This window comes from Lethenteron reissneri, chromosome 72, assembly GCF_015708825.2.
Source record: "Lethenteron reissneri isolate LAM-NWPU_2019-01 chromosome 72, ASM1570882v1, whole genome shotgun sequence".
In the NCBI taxonomy this organism is placed as follows: Eukaryota; Metazoa; Chordata; class Hyperoartia; order Petromyzontiformes; family Petromyzontidae; genus Lethenteron; species Lethenteron reissneri.
This window is the reverse complement of record NC_083850.1, coordinates 6,594,888-6,612,907: the sequence shown is the minus strand read 5'-3', so window position 1 is coordinate 6,612,907 and position 18,020 is coordinate 6,594,888. Positions and strand designations below refer to the sequence as shown.

The window sequence follows — 18,020 nt, the reverse complement described above, 5'->3', positions numbered from 1 at the left end:
CGCCATGGGCGGAGCAACTTGGGGAATTTTACCGGTGGCACTTGTAGGCAATACACCATGCCCTGTCCCCCACTGCCCATGGAAGCACGTGCTCCCGCTGCCCCGAGTTCTTTTCATTAGCGGCTTGCGCTCTGGTAGGGAAATGTCTTCGTTAGGAATTGTTTTGCAACGTTCAGGTCCAGAATACCGAAGTATACCGGGGATCACCTGTACTTAAAAACACGTAAACTGATAACACTATAAACAATAACACTGAACATTAAACGTCTATAAACTATCAACTGGCTTAATAATTTATACCACCATAAACGGAGGTACGATATTTTAATCTCATTAGAAGTATTAAATCGCACTCTATACATATGTATGTAAATTATCTGTTAAATCGAACCGGGGGTCGGATATGTGAACTGTGGGGGGTACAGGGCAAGAATCGTATTAAATTTCGATTCAAAGCTTTCGTGACTGCAGGGATTTATCTTCTTGGTTCTTTCGGTAAAGTCACGTAGAAGGGAAGTAATAAAATAATACAAATAAAACATGATTAAAATTCAGCCACAACGCAAGCAGCCGTCCTCAGGTGAAGAACGAAACACCACCAAGCTTGGAGCGTATATTTAAGCTGGGTTGGAGGGGGGGAGGTGGGAAGAAGAGCGCCTTGACAAAATAATTTGCATATCAAGAGGATTTTAACATATTTATGGTAAATGCGTAGGAGGTGGGCGGGGGGTTTCAAAGTCATATTATGTCCGTGCATTATGCAGGACCAGTAGCATCAAAGGGAGGGGATGGGGGTAGCATTAACAAAGGGATGGAATGTTAATAGTATGTAGCTGCAGTTACTAAACAACCACGTAAAAAAGACCGCAGTACACTCACTGGCATTGACGAAATATCTTGTATTCTCCACAGCGAATGGATTCTTTGCTCCCCTGCAAGTCTCCTTTCACCACTCTCCCATTGACATATTTCGTTGCTTCCTCTTAGTATCTTTCACGCGATGGTCAATGGTATAGCAGATTGTATAAATAGTATAAAATTGTAATGTTTAATACAATGTATAAGGTAATACACAGTATCGTAAATGTATAGTGAATATACAGCAGTGTGGTATACAGTAGGGTGGCTAGAATAATACTTAGGGTAATATTATAGTCGAAGGTATAGAGTGGTGTATAGTAATACAGTATATAATTTAATGTTGAGTTTGTCTATGGTAGTATATAGTACGGGGTAGACCCGTGTGATGTAAGAGAAAAAAGTTTAGCTGGAAGCATATTATATTTTTTGCGACGTAGAATTGTAATGTATTACTTACTTTTAGTAGCTCAGCTTATTGGAGAGTATATTTAGTATACTGATGATACTATGTAGTTTATACTTTAGTTTTTTACGTGGTTGTTTATTAACTGCAGCTACATACCATTAACATTCCTTCCCTTTGTTAATGCTACCCCCATCCCCTCCCTTTGATGCTGCTGGTCCTGCATAATGCACGGGCATAAGTAGTACTAATCACATACCTGCATTTCCCATATCCCCTTCGTTTGATGTTGCTAATCCTGCATAATGCACGGGCATAAGTAGTACTAATCACATACCTGCATTTACCATGAATATGCTAAATCCCTCTTGATATGCGAATTCCTTTGTCAAGGCGCTCTTCCCCCTCCAACCCAGCTTAAATATACGCTGCCAAGCCTGGTGGTGTTCATTCAGACGCTGTCTTTCTGACAGACCTGTTCTTCGCCTGAGGACGGCTGCTTGCGTTGTGGCCGAAACGTCGTGAGAATTATTTTATTATTTTTATTTTTATTCTTTTATTATTTCCATTCTACGTGACTTTACCGAAAAAACCAAGAAGATGAATCCCTGCAGTCACGAAAGCTTTAAATAGAAATTTGGTGGAACATGTTTTTTGTCGTTTATTGTGAAATTTCGGTCACAGTTCCTATGATCACTGTTACATTGCTTATGGCTTTATTTTGGTGATTTCAAAAATATTTTTGGTTTAGCCATGTTTGTTGTAGTACGGAGTTAGAATGATGGCTTTAATCTAAGTTGTCTTGTGGTTGTTGTTGTTGTTGTTTGACTGGCATCCCACTGGGATTTTTGCACAGCGTTGGTGTACGGTGCTTTTTTCTGGAAGACTTTGCAGTTTTTCCATGGATTTTTCTGTTTGCGCAGTCACTTTGAGATGTTTTCTAGTTCATGTTTTTTATTTGTTGCGGTTGCACCCGATTCAAGAGCCGAATGGCTCACAGGGCTATACCAAACACATGAAAATGAAATGAAACTGTTAAGGCTATATGGGGGATCTTTCTGTTTGTGTTAGGTGCTCGCTAACAGCACTTGCCCCTACAGTCTGTCCAGGCTATATGGGGGGTCTTTGTCTTAGATGCTCACTAACAGCACTTGCCCCAACATTCTGTGCAGGCTATACGGGGGATCTTTGTGTTTGTGTTAGGTGCTCGCTAACAGCACTTGCCCTGACATTCTGTCCAGTCTACACGGGAGATGTTTGTCTTTGTGTGTTGGGAGCAAGTTTGAGTGGCGTGTAGCAGTGGGAGTTGAACGGGAGCCTGCTGCTACTGACAGTCGTTGACTCCGGTTGGACAGACGCTGATAGACAAACACACACAGACAAGACAAGTGGACAGACACAGACAAGAGGAACACAGAGACGACATAGACACATGCAGAGAGAAACACACAGAGGCGAACAGAGACACAGACGGGCAGAAGGATGTTGAATCGAACTAACTGAACTCGCTCCATTGAAAGTTTCCTCGATATTTGCGCATCCCCAGAAGTCGTTCTAGTTTCTATTTATTTCATTGTGTGTGGTGTGAACGTGTAAGCAATGTGGGATATCGATGTACACGGATATGAACAAGATCAGCAGACAAGACGTCTTTCATCCTCTTTGGTTCTTTCAGTAAAGTCACGTAGGTAGAACAAATAAAATAATAATAAATAAATCACGACGTTTCGATCGCAACACGAGCGATCGTTCTCAGGCGAAAACATCCAGACATTGTCGCGGCAGATGTCACGTGAGCTACGGCACGTGACAAAGATGAGGTGAGCCCCCCCCCCCCCTCCCGGGCTCGCCTCGCTCAGCTGAGCATTGTTTCAATGCGGTGGGCTCACGCGAAATTGATTTCTGTAAAACGAAGGTACTTTGAAAACCCACTGGCTATACTCTTTTATATAAGTGTTGTGTCCTTAACTAACCACACGGGGACGTCTGGTTGAGGCAACACGTTTATTATAACTCTTTCGAACTCGGCTCTACACACGACTGAAACACGAAGGGGTACGACCCCTTCCAACCGATAGCCTACGGGAGTGACAGCCTCGTTTCTATCGCAGCCTGCACACTCCGGGCTCTGCCACCCACGGGTCCCTTAGCCCGGCGTTAAGGGAAGACTGGACGACCCGTCCCAGCCAGGGTACTAGAGCTCACCTCTGGTCCGCTACAACCCGGCTCTGGCTAGAGCTGGGGGAAGGTCCCAGAGTGTCTGAGCTCACCTCGGGTCCGCTACAACCCGGCTCTAACAAGAGCCTCGGTTGAGGGTCCCCGGGTACTGTTCCAGTCTTCAGGTCTTCGGATGTCCTCAGGCTTGAGTTGGTGAACACTGCCCGGTCCGTCCAGAGGGCCGGCCTTTTATCCCCAGGTCGAGATCACCCCTCCCCTCCTGACCCCCCCCCCGTCCCAGAACCTTCTGAAGGATCTTAATGGGCCTTAGGGATGAGTGGGGGGTCAGGGGTGTTAGTCTCCGGTCACGGTGGGGGGCCGGGGGTTTAACCTTTGGTCGACCCCTACACACCTCGCTCTCTCTCGCCTGCTCCCTTTTGACCAGTGCACGTGGTGGCAGGTCAGCTTACAGCGCCTTGTTATGGCGCTTGCGCACAACTTCGTGACGAACGCTGCACGTTCCGTCGCTTTCATGCAGGGGGCGCTGCAAACCTACGTGCCCCCTGCATGAACGACGGAGGGGCAGGGACAGACGTTCGATCGCGTTGGAATCGATCTGCAGACGGCGGTCTTATCGCACGGCCAGCTCTGTGTCGCCTCATCTCGATCCCGCGATCCCAAACAGGTGAAAGTCCGCATCAAACTGAACCCCCAGCAAGGCCATCTACTTCACGACGAGAGAAAATTCACACGAAATATCGTTTTCAATGAATAAGCTTTTAATGAAGAAGTACATTTATGTAATTCAAAACATAATACAATTCAAAGTTGTTTCATTTTCAAACTTCAAAACGGAGCATCGGGAGCTTGCGTGGATGCGTCGCTCGTGTGAAATTTTTTTCGTCACTTTACAATCAGCAAGGACCATTTCTCGTCCTAATTCAACACATAATACAAAATTATAATTCGTGTTGTAGAGAATGTTCCTCCTTTTCGTGTAACTTTTAATTGGTATGCCTTGTAACTGATTAATGATCCGAGCGTGCTCACTATTTAAAAGACAATGAGTTGCTCCAGAGGCAGACGCTTCCTGAAAACACAAAAGTACCCTTTGACCTGTATCACAAGAACAATGAGTCTCACCCGAGTGATCTGTACAGGTTACTTGCAAAACACAAACTTTGTCCTAACATCACTTATTCAATGTTTGACCCTTATAGACAAAATGTTACATGTGCGCACACCATCAGACAAGTAATCATTCTAAATTATTGACAATCATTTTAACTAATACTATTGCGCCATTCAAAACGAATGCTGGTGTCTGGGTCAAAATTTAGCAAATTCCAAACATTACCTACAAACTCCACAACCAAGGTGCCACATCAACCATCGCCCTCTACTGACAGGCTCTTGTCTACATGCAGGCCAGTGCAGGGCCACCACCTTGTGCCACTGTTGTATGTGTTGGAATTATGAAATTTTGATGAAAATAATAAAAATTAATAATTTTCCGAAAAATGCGCAATTCGCATTAATTATGATAGTGTGTGTATTAATATGCAGAAATTATGATAATGCATGTGATTATATGCATAAATTATGATAATCACGTAGATAATCGTAGTAATTTATGCGGAGGCTTGTGATTATGTTAATGTGTGCAGTTATGATAATTTGCTTAGTTTCGTTTATCCAGAGTTATCAATCAGGATAACACGATTATCATAGATTCATTTACCGATTATCCTAGTGTGTGTTATAATATTTTAGGTCTCCATTTTCATATCTCATCGCAGGATACAGCTCTTATGAATAAGATGGTTTTGCATGGACTTGGAAAGAACACTCAATATGCTTCTGTGATAACAATTTTATTCTAACAAACACGTGACATTCTATCATGCAGGTCAAACATGCGTCAATAATTCATGGGCAAGATTATGCAGTTAACTAATATGAACGACAAAAACTTATGCAGTTGTGAAATTATGCAATTATGCAATATGAATAACGAAACTCTTATGCATTTGACTAAAATGAATGAATAAACACTTATGCATTTGTGAAATTATGCAATTATGCAATATGAATAACGAAACTCTTATGCATTTGACTAAAATGAATGAATAAACACTTATGCATTTAACGAACTGAATGACTAAAAACACTTCTATCAATTGTAACCTCTACTTTTCCTACCAGGCATCTCATTAGTTCGCCCATGTATCGATCACAATCGGCGACTGGTCGAGTTTGAAAACAAGCATGACACACTTCCTATGGCGGTAATATAGCACTTATTATACCCAAGAGGCGAAAGTATATGTCAATAGATTCATCGGCAAGTATAAAAATCCTCTTAACGGAATGTTTGATACAATGGTGGGTGAGGGCGTGTGGGCGCGAGAGCGAATCTGGCTCTGTTTTAATTAATTCTTCGGCGAGACTCTGGGACAAAGGAAACTGGTTTGACAAGATATTCTCTCTCTGTGTTCGGTCGATTCGTAATGAGGATTCCGAGAGGTTGAGTTTGCCTCGACGAGTCTATTGATCGCCTATGTGATGAGCGGAACAAGGGAAAGACACGGTAACAACCTCACTCTTATCACCGACGGACTCTTAATCACTCGATGGGCCGCGATTCTGCATGGCCAGCTGATGGTTCATGTAGTTGATAATCAGTCTTCTGATAATTGACTAGGGTTGATACGATGGCAAGGGTGAACTAGATGGGATAGTCTCACAGGTGAGTGGGGCGTCGATGCGTGCGTGTGTGGGTCTATTGGTGGGGGAAGTTGTGGGTACGAACGACTTTCGGAGAAGGACCCTCTGGCTTGCGCAGCTGCGGCGAGAGGGTGAGCGGCTCGCTTTCCGACTCCTCCCTCGGCTGACCCCGTACGATGACTGACGGCGCGGCCACGCTCGTTTGCGTGGTCAGGCGATGCACCTCGGCGTGGCGACACGGCAGGGGAGCTGGGCTCGTACACTCGTGTGCGGCAGGCGATGCACCTCGGCGTGGTGACACGGCAAGAGAGCTGGGCTCGTACACTCGTGTGCGATAGGCGATGCCTCGGCACCGCGCGATCCTCGTCCTTCTGGATGACGAAAAGCTTCTTCGTTGGCGGCGACGAGAAGAGATGGAGCCGAAGCCCTGGAGATCTGTGATGGGGGCCAGAGCCCCTGACGATCTGCTTTGTATGGATTTTTCTTCGGTTTATATCTGGAAATTCCACTCGGCTTCCCGAGTTGTTCAAAGGCTGTGTCATAAAACCTTCCTGTGGGCTGAACCATCTGCGTCCGTGTGTGTGTCCGTCCGTGTGTTTCGCGTGCGTGTTTGTCCGTGTGTTTATTAGCTTTGAAGACACATATGTGTGTCGTTCTGGAAGAAAGGGGTGGGGGTGGGGGCCTCGTGACGGTGCCACCGAAGTTATCCATTAGCCAGACCGATGATTCGCGTCGAGTTATAAAAAAAAACATTCGAATCCATGTTTTGTTACTGAATAATATTTGTCGCGAAAACCTACGCGTTAAGCGAGCTTAATTATTCCCTTCCTTGCTCTGGGATCACATCCTTTGTCTCACACAGCTTAAGTTGGTTTGGTTTGGAAGTTGAAATGCGACTTATTTGCTGCTTGGTTATGCCGAAACCGTGTTCACGATGTTTCATCGTGACCCGATCTCTCACGGAAATGTTATTTCCTCGCGTGTGCAATTTTTGCTGTCCGTGTTGTGGGGAGACAAAGGCGGTTGTTTTCACGGTGGGAGCACCCGGCGCATGCGCTTATTTATTCGAAGACGTGTTAATTTCCTTTGAGCCATTGCCCCTTTTATGGGTGTCATTTCCTAGCTTTGTGCCTGCGTGTGGAGATCCTCTCGGAAAGACAAAGGCGGCCGTGTTGCTCGCTTCCCATGGGTTGTTGTGTTTGGTTAATTTTGAGAGCCTTCTCCGCCCTTGATTCCTCTTCTACTTTAATTCCGTACTTATTATTTGACTTCTTGTGATTATTTAATCTGATATCCCGGCTTATCTTTGTTCAGAATATAATTATCTCTTCCTCCGTGATGCCCGGCCCTGCAACCCCCCGCCTGCCATTCCCCCCTCCCTTGTTCCTCTTGTGTGAATTTAGGGGAGTTTTTATTACCTTATTGCCCCCCCTTTCATGTCCTCTTTCCTTTGAAATGAGGTGTGCGCGCATCTGTGGTAGTGTGGGGGCCTCTGTGGAAGTGTGGGGGCGTGTTCGTTCCCACGTGGCCGCGTCTATTAAAAAAAACGATATCATCTATGTTGGCAGAATAATTCTTAAAAAAAAAATAATATTAAAAAAAATAAAAAGGGGGTACATACACAACACCACACAGGGGCAGCTGCTACTTGGGGGTGCTCTTCGAGTGTTTGAAACGAGATACGATACAAAACTCCGAGTTGCCGAGGCGATTAAGTAAGCACCATATGAATGCAATTTATAACAGTGAATGCTTGGGAGCTTATTGGCTCTCGCTCCTGGTTAGAAATCTACCCAACACACAGGTCCACAAAGACTGGCCGCTCTTACCCTGCAGGTTGAAACTAAGAACCGAGTGTTCAACTTCACATTCTTGTCATTAAAGGCCTGTGACAAAGGTGCGTCTATTGGAGCGACATCGTCTCAAGCTTACACATCTCCCGGGTCTCCATTTGACTTTCTATTGTCACGGAGGAAGTCAACCCACACCTCCACTTCCACAAACTGCTGGGAGTTGCCTCGCTCTGTCTCACAGTGAGAATTATCCTCCTGCTTCACGTTGCCTCCATCGATGTGAAGGTCCGATTTTGGAGTTGAATCTTCATCTTCACATTTTACCTTCACTTCTTCGCTCTTCACCATCACTTCTTCACATTTCACCTTCACATCTTCACGTTTCACCTCGATATCTTTCAAAGTATCCAAGCTGGGATTTTCTTCCGGTTCTTGTTTCATGAGGGATACACTCATTGCATCACTTTGACTTTCACAAGCTGATTTCAGACTCCACTCCTTGTGGATATTGTGATGCTTGTGTGTTCTCTGGTGTCTTTGAAAATTTGGTGAAAGTGTAAACACCTTCCCACACACACTGCACTTGAAGGGTTTCTCTCCCGTGTGTGTTCTCTGGTGTTCTACAAGAGTAGATGACCGTGTAAACGCCTTCTCACACACACCACACTTGAAGGGTTTCTCTCCGGTGTGTGTTCTCTGGTGTTTTACAAGAGCAGATGACTGTGCAAACGCCTTCCCACACACACTGCACTTGAAGGGTTTCTCTCCTGTGTGTGTTCTCTGGTGTTCTGCAAGAGTAGATGAATGTGCAAACGCCTTCCCACACACACCGCACTTGAAGGGTTTATCTCCCGTGTGGGTTCTCTGGTGTATTACAAGAACAGATGACCGTGCAAACGCATTCCCACACACACTGCACTTGAAGGGTTTCTCTCCCGTGTGTGTTGTCTGGTGTGCTTCACGAGTAGATGACCGTGCAAACGCCTTCTCACACACTCTGCACTTGAAGGGTTTCTCTCCCGTGTGTGTTCTCTGGTGTATAACAAGAGTAGATGACTTTGCAAACGCCTTCCCACACACACTGCACTTGAAGGGTTTATCTCCCGTGTGGGTTCTCTGGTGTTTAACAAGAGTAGATGACTTTGCAAACGCCTTCCCACACACACTGCACTTGAAGGGTTTATCTCCCGTGTGGGTTCTCTGGTGTTTTAAAAGAGTAGATGACTGTGCAAACGCCTTCCCACACACACTGCACTTGAAGGGTTTCTCTCCCGTGTGTGTTCTCTGGTGTTCTACAAGAGTAGATGAAAGTGCAAACGCCTTCCCACACACGCCGCACTTGAAGGGTTTCTCTCCCGTGTGTGTTCTCTGGTGATTTACAAGAGCAGATAACTGTGCAAACGCCGTCCCACACACACTGCACTTGAAGGGTTTTTCTCCTGTGTGTATTCTCTGGTGTGCTACAAGAGTAGCTGACTGTGAAAATGCCTTCCCACACACACTGCACTTGAAGGGTTTCTCTCCTGTGTGTGTTCTCTGGTGTTTTACAAGAGTAGATGACTGTGCAAACGTTTTCCCACACACACTGCACTTGACGGGTTTCTCTGCTGTTTGAGTTCTCTGGTGCTGTGTCAAATGTTCAGTACGATCTGTGCTGTTGGCACGCAGGTCGCATTGTTGCCTTTTTGCACCGAGTCGCGCCGAGTGCCTTTGCTCCATCAGACCAATTCTGCAGAGGAAGCGACAGCTGCAGACAGAAAAATATATCCACACCATCTACACATCAGTATCAATGCATATATAGTCACACGTGACTTACACGTCTATACTTATACATATATTCATGATAGTGAAAAAGTGTCCCAAATTCATCACACGGGCTGTTATTGCACACAATGAGAGGGCAAATGGTTATAAACATGCCTGGAAGCCCTAGTATCTTCAAAATGAATGTTAACCCAAAACTCCGAGCACACGATTTCGGCTGTCTGGCTTCAAAATGACTATTTATGAAAGCTAAATTCAGCTGACATAGCAAAGGGTGTTGAAAAAAATACTATTTGTGTTATGCACAAATGCATAAATTAATGTTCAATTGCAACTTAGAGGTGTGAAGCAAGGCACAGATGTCCTTGAATGCTGGTATGAAGTTCCGACTTCAGCTGCACGTGTGCTGTGATAACTTCCTGACTCCAATCTTACAAAGACTTCCAGAGGAAAACAAAAATAAACTACCGTTTTGATATAACCTCCGTGCTCAATAGAATTAAAAGACTTTACTGCAAATACAAACTTGACACTGTCACACACTCAGGGGCGGAGTCAGTATTTTAAGGTAGGGAGGGGGGCAAACCCTCCAGCAATGAAAAATGATAGGAGTTAATAATAGGAGTTTTCCCCTTTTTTCTGGCAACAAAACTGAAACCTTACGAGGATTCATTTCTGTGTCGTGTTTTCTCCGGAGACACTTTGTTGGGGGCACGTCTTTATTATATACACGCGCCCTAACTACTAAACATAACTCCTCATACAGTTTATCTCGAGTACTTCCACTCGGTATATTATACGCCTCCTACGTAACATGCCTGCCCCGGCTGTGCTCCAGGTCCTCTGGCTATAATATCCTATGGGAGACCCAGGGTCCACCACTGGCCTCACAGAGCTTCAGCCCTTAAAAAGACGGCGAAGCTAGGGGTCCAGGGTCCTATTCTAGCAGGTCTTCTTGCTCCAACTGGTCGTCTTAAACTGCCAGGACCTCTCCAGAGGTCTGCCTTATATACGTTTCTCAGCCGAGGTGCGGACCTCCGTGAGGGACGCGGGTGACCCCAGAGTCCCTCACCGAGGTCTGCATGTCTGCCGTTGCAGGCCAGTACGTCCGTAGCCCCCCCGGCCATTGGGAGTGTTTGCGAGGGATCGTAGGACCCCTCACAACCCCCAACCGCAAAAACACACTATGATAATGTGTGAGCTGTACGCCTTTTGGCGTCCTCTGGTCGAGCACCAATTGGCGTCCTCTGGTGGAGCACCAATTGGGTCGAGGCTCAAAAAAAGCCGTCCCTTGGTGTGGACCAATCAGTTTCAATGACAATGCATATATATTCTTGGTTTTTTCGGTAAAGTCACGTAGAAGGGAAGTAATACCTAAAACCGGATTCCCACCACCATCCATCCCAGAAGAATTCCCTCATCAAGACTCTATACCATAGAGCCCAATGCATCTCCGACCAGGAACACATTGCCAGTGAACTCAAACACGTATGCCAAGCTCTTAAGACTAATGGTTACTCCGACTACACAATCCATAAAGCCATCACTCCAACCATCAAGAAGGATCCTGTTGAGGAGCCTTTCAAAACCATCACCTTACCCTACATTGCTGGGGTCACAAAAAAGATATCCAAAATCCTGATTAAACACAAGATTCAGGTCCGATTCAACACAGTACAAAAATCCGTGATCTGGTCCCGTCTGTAAAAGACGTGGTTCCAGACATACAGTACCCTGGCGTCTACAAACTAAGTTGCCTCTGTGGTAGCAGTTACATTGGAGAAACCAAACGACATGTCTCGGACCGCATCCATGAACATAAAGCAGACCTGAAACACGGTAGGACAAACACCTCAGCCGTGGCAGATCACTGTTACAATTCAGTGGGCTCACAGGACATTGACTTCTCCAAGACAGAGGTTCTCTGCAAGCCATCTGGCTACCATGAGAGATTCGTTCATGAGGCGATCCACATATACAAACACAGAGACAATTTCAACCGAGAAGATGGATTCTGGCTCAGCAATCATTGGAAGGACGTAATACACCATTTCGGATCTTAACTGATTGTTGTTCATGTTTACGGTGACTTTCAGACCGCAGTCCACTCACTGGCATTAACTGTGTATCTTGTGTTCTCCACAGGGAATGCATTATTTGCTCCGCTGCGGGTATCCTGCCACCGCTCTCCCATTCACATGTTTCATTGCTTCTACATACTATTAACATTCCCTCCCTTTGTTAATGCTACCCCCTGCCCCCTCCCTTTGGTGCTGCTGATCCTGCATAATGCATGGGCATAATATGACTTTGAAACCCCCCCGCCCACCTCCTACGCATTTCCCATGAATATGCAAAATTCCTCTTGATATGCACATTCTTTTGTTAAGGCGCTCTTCTTACACCCCCAACTCAGCTTATAAATAAGCTCCTAGCTTGGCAGTGTCTCATTCTTTACCTGAAGACGGCTGCTTGCGTGGTAGCCGAAACGTCGTGAGAATTATTTTATTATGTTTTATTTTTATTATTTTATTACTTCCCTTCTACGTGACTTTACCAAAAAAACCAAGATGAATCCCTGCAGTCACGAAAGCTTTAAATCGAAAAATGCATATATTATCATAGTGTGTTTTGTTTGCATTTGACTGCAAGTATTGTGGTAAATGCAGACATGAATCCTCGTAAAAGACGTTTGGTTGGTTCGATCTTGTTGGTTTTTGTCGTTAGGCTGTTAGTAGGATCCTACTAACAGCCTAACGACAAAGACCAACAAGATCATCAATAGGATCCGACTAACAGCCTAACGACAAAGACCAACAAGATCATCACGAGTTCGACGTCCCTAATCGAACCAACCAAACGTCCCTCCTTAAAACCCTCGGCTGCAAGACCTCCAAGATCTATAAAGAAGGCTCCCCACTACGACCGATAGTGTACAATCAACTCTCCTACCTACAAACTGGCCCGTTTACTATCAGATACTCTGCTCCCCTTCACTGGCAAGACCTCGACAGCAGTACTTAACTCAACCCAATTGGTCTCTATGGTCAAGGACATGGTACTGTCTCCTGACGATATCCTCGTCAGTTTTGATGTGGTATCTCTGTTTACCAAAGTCCCAGTTCTGGACACCTTAACAATAATCGAAGACTTGGTCCAACATGGACTGAACTCGGATGTACCTGCGCTGGTTAGGCATTGCCTCACCAAGACTTACTTTACCTGGAATGGCACCTTCTACAAACAGAATGAGGGTACCCCCATGGGCTCCCCCTTGTCACCAGTGATAGCCAATGTGTTCATGGAAAAGTTTGAATCAGAGGCTATCCAGACGTCCACCCTGCGTCCTTCCCTGTGGAAGATATATGTGGATGACACTTTCGTCATTTGGCCACATGGCCTCCCAGCATTGAACCATTTTCTGGACCACATCAATTCCAGACACCCATCCATCAAATTCACCATGGAAGTGGAGAAAGATGGCAAACTACCATTCTTGGATGTTCTGTTTGAGAGGAGACCTGATGGATCCTTGGGACATTGTGTTTACAGGAAGGCCACCCATCTTAAACAACTACGCTGGTTTGGTCGTCTGCGTGCGTATCTGGACGTTAATTTATTTACGGACCCGCCCAAACAGCTAGCTCTGATTCGTCGATAAAAAATAATAAAACAGCCGGCAAAAAACCACAGCTCACTTTCATTCGACAAATATAAATAAATAAACCTGCCGCACAACAGCGTCTCTTCGGCCAACAATTGCACCTACTTTCACGCAACACCATATTCACAGTGATGGTCGCAACGCAAAATCTTAAACAACTACGCTGGTTTGGTCGTCTGCGTGCGTATCTGGACGTTAATTTATTTACGGACCCGCCCAAACAGCTCGCTCTGATTCGATGAAAATAAAACAGCCGGCAAAAAGCCACAGCTCACTTTGATTCGATAAAAATAAATAACACGCCCGGAAGAGAGCGATAGCATAGGTTTGGCAAGGTCTGTGCCGCAGTGCTGCAGTGCACTGTGGGCGCAGACCCTGCGCTGTGCGAGTGTGGTGTGTATGCAAGTGTGCGAATGGTAGTTACGCTAATATTACGTATATTTATGTAAAAAATGGGTGCTGCGTGCTGCGATTAGTGGAGTCCCCAAACAACTTTACCTTACGAGTAGGCAGGGGTCGCTATACAGTAAGTCTTAGCGGACTGAGCTGTCAGCTTCACCTGCCGGGACGACGGCAAGTTGCGTAGCGCCCACTACAGTTTCGCCCATGGGTCAATACCCCCATGGGGCAACCCAGCTGACTGTTTGATGGGTACAATGGGTACTTTTCGGTTTATCCGGCTTATTACCATTATTATGTATTGACGTTGATCACGTCTCCATGGACGGCTTGCTGTCTACTTCGGTTGTGTAATTGGCGTTACTGTACATTTATGATGTCTTGGAGTGCCAATCCCATGCACTTTGAAATGTTATAAACTGTCTAAAAAGGTTGCAGCCCGGCCCCCGCCGCTGTCACTCTCTGGCCATTGCACAAGCCATATCGGAATTTGCGACATGCTAAAACAATGAGTACAGTGTGACACCACCCGGGTAACTCCCGAGATCAAAATGGGCATTGGAAAGTGATCGCTTTATTGAGATGATTATGGTACTACCACAGGGTATTGTGAACGGTTCAGGAGGAGGAGAGGTCTGGATTTGTAAGTCTCACAGTAACGGTAAGAAGCGCCGGGTGGGGGATGCCCTCCACTGGGGTACTAATTCTGTCATTATTAGTATACGATCATGCAATGTTTCTATCTGCAAGCTGTCATAATTGAAACGATCCCCGTTATTGTTCGATTGAGAGTGACCCACACCTCTGATACCATATGTGAGGAACCCAAAAATCTGATGCATGCGTAAAACACCCACAATGGGAATACGTAAACGTAAACACACCAACAAAATACATTTTAATATGAGAAAAAAATAGGTGGCCCCATAGCGCATCTGTCTGTGTGTGTACATACAGACGGAGGATGCAGGGGCCAACCTGTGTGCGATCGGAACGGTGCGATTGCTGACCAATGTCACTGTGGATGGCGCACACGCTGACGCACACCGGAGCTGTGTCTTTGCGATGCAAGGGCATGGTGGATGGTGGAGCGCATATGGATGGTGCGTTACGAATAAAATAAAACAAAACCAACCGCTGGAAGCAGCCATGCGAGCCGGCTACCTTGAGAGCGATCGCGAATGGGTTGCGTGTCTGGAAGAAGCCTCGCTCTTTCAGATGCCGTACCAGCTTCGTCAACTCTTCGCTACGATTCTGCTGTATTCCATGCCAGCAGATACGAAGGCTCTCTGGGATAAATTCTAAGACGAATTGGCTCGCGATTACGAGTACCAGTACCGCCAGCTGACCAACAAAGAAGAAATAGTAAACCTTCTTGGTTTCTTAAGTCACGTAGAAGGAAAGTAATAAAATAAAAAAAATTAAACATAATAAAATAATTCTCACGACGTTTCGGCCACAACGCAAGCAGCCGTCCTCAGGTGAAAACCAGGTCTGTCGAGGCGACAGCGTCTGAATGAAACAGCACACGTGCTTGGAGCATATAAATAAGCTGGGTTGGAAGGGGGGGAAAGGGCGCCTTGACAAAATAATTTGCATATCAAGAGGAATTTAGCATATTTATGGGAAATGCAGGTATGTGATTAGTGCTACTTATGCCCGTGCATTATGCAGGATTAGCAGCATCAAAGGGAGGGGATATGGGAAATGCAGGTATGTGATTAGTACTACTTATGCCCGTGCATTATGCAGGATTAGCAGCATCAAAGGGAGGGGATATGGGAAATGCAGGTATGTGATTAGTACTACTTATACCCGTGCATTATGCAGGATTAGCAGCATCAAAGAAAATAAAAGAAATGGTAAATTTCAAGACCCTTCACAGCCTCCACGAGTTCCTCGCGGCAGGTGGGATGGCTCTGTCAGACTTTGACGACCTCCTGCAGCTTTCCAAGTACCCACACTTGGTCTTGGACTCGCTGCTTGAGAACAACCATATCCGCCGCGAATTGGACACGAAGGACTTCCCATTTCGACTTCGGCGCAAACAGTTCCCCATTGTCCCAGCCTTCGCGATGACCATCAACAAGGCGCAAGGCCAAACTGTTCACAACCTGGGATTATATCTACCAACGCCATGCTTCTCGCACGGCCAACTGTACGTGGCACTATCGCGAGTGACGGCAAGATCCAACATCAAGGCGCTTATTGAGGGACCTGACGACGAGGAGGAAGACGGAGTGTACACGAAGAATATCGTGTATCGCCAGATATTTCAATAAATTGCATTCTATATTTGAATAATTGCATTCTTTAATATTGTCGATTGAGCGTCTCATAAAAATACATATAACCTCACAAAAATAAACATTAAACAATCACCAAAACATGTATATTGTGTCCAGCCACTTTCAACTCCCCACCAACCAAGCATATACACACCGCCCGCAAAGCGGGCGGCGACTGCTAGTACAGATTCCTACTTGAAACCTGATTCCCACCACCATCCGGCTCAAAAGAATTCTCTCATCAAAACACTATACCAGAGAGCTCATTGCATCTCTGACCAACACCACCTGGCCAGTGAACTGAAACATGTACATTTGGCCCTCAAGATGAACGGATACTTTGTCCGCACTATCCGCAAAGCTGTTTCTCCCACCATACAGAAACAACCACTTGAAACTCCGATCAAAACTGTCACGTTGCCATACATAGCAGGCGTGACCAAAAAGATCTCCAAAATTCTAAACAAACATAAGATCCAAGTCTGATTCAGTACAGTACATAAAATCCGGGATCTGATCCCATCCGTAAAGGATGTCATTCCGGACTAACAGTACCCCGGTGTTTACAAATTGAGTTGTACCTGCGGGGACTTGTATATCGGGGAGACGAAACGACATATTTCGGACCGAATTCGCGAACACAAATCAGATTTGAAACATGGCAGAACAAATTCTTCAGCCATTGCCAATCATTGTTACAATGCTGTGGGTGATCATGATATCGTTTTCTCTGATACGAAGGTACTCTGCAAGCCGGCTTGATACCACCAAAGATTTGTCCATGAAGCCATACAGATATACAAACACAGACATAACTTCACCCGAGAAGATGGATTCAAATTGAGCAATCATTGGAAAGATGTGATTAACCATGTTAAACTTAAATCGCCACTCCCCCCCGCTCTGCGTCCCTCCTCCACCATCCGTGACGCCGTCTTTTAGTTCCACCTTCACCTTCCTGGCTCCACCCACATCCTAACCCCCCCCCTCCCCCATCCTACACTTCATCCTCCCTCCAATGACTATTTAGATGCCGTTTTACTATATTCACCTTCCTACAACGTTTTACTATTTTCACATTCCTGGCTCCACCCACACTGCAACCCCCCCCCATCCTGCACCCGTCCCCCTTGGCTCCTCCCCCCTCCTCTTACCCTATATATTAAATGCCCCATTACAAATAACTCCCACTACAGTTATTTTGCTGTGCCTTTTGACACCTGATGAAGGAGGCTTGTGTTGCCTCCGAAGCGTCGTGATTTTAATTGATTTATTTTCATTTATTATTATTTTACTTAATCTTTTACCTACGTGACTTTACCGAAAAAACCTAAGAGTATGAATCCTTGCAGTCACGAAAGCTTCAAATCTAGAAATAATGATAGTTGTTAGTAAGGCGTTGTTAGTAAAGAGTTATTAGTAAGGACTTGTCCCTTGCTTTTTATTCGACGCGTGTGATCGGCATCGCGCTCGCTGAAGGTGTTTGCCTTCAGGGAAGCCGTGTACTGTATACGCAACTACGCACAATTCTCCGAGTCGCTTGTAACTGCTTTGCTGTTACTTATTGCAAATTATGGACTTGGACTGTTGTCCTTTCAAGAGTCCCTGGCACATAATAATATGCCACACGGTGGCGGTCGCAAAATGCTGATTTATCTATATATACAAAAGGGAAGTTTGTGAATGTCTGTTCGAAATGTTTAGCATACTTCCCGACATGCAACAAACTTGAAATTTGGCATGTGGTTAGCTTCCAGACTGTACACAATGCTAAAAGTATAAAAATAGACTTTTGTATTTTGGGGAGGGGGCGGGGGCGCAAAACAGTAATCCCTCGCCACTTCACGGTTCAAGTTTCGCGGCCTCAGTGCATCGCGGATTTTTCAAAAATATTCATTGAAAAATTTAAATTAAAAAATACCGCCATATCGGCAGCCGTATTGCGGAAAGCAGTGTTGTTT

At 45.4% G+C, this 18,020-nt stretch overlaps 1 protein-coding gene across 3 annotated transcripts in view; it reads right to left on the bottom strand.

Annotated features, from left to right (window-relative positions):
• Positions 1–3,095: 3,095 nt before the first annotated feature.
• LOC133361271 (zinc finger protein OZF-like) overlaps positions 3,096–18,020 on the bottom strand; it is a 37,015-nt gene continuing 22,090 nt past the window's right edge. The window contains exons 3-4 of one of the 3 annotated variants that reach the window (XR_009757348.1): positions 6,434–9,688; positions 3,096–6,371 (exon numbers count right to left, since the gene is read on the bottom strand). Coding sequence is in view for 2 of the 3 variants with exons in the window: in XM_061580188.1 (XP_061436172.1) it covers positions 8,077–9,660 (1,584 nt within the window). In the remaining variant the exon portion in view is untranslated. Of the gene's footprint in view, positions 9,689–18,020 lie in introns of all 3 variants that reach the window. The other 2 variants (XM_061580189.1, XM_061580188.1) reach the window with 2 other exon arrangements.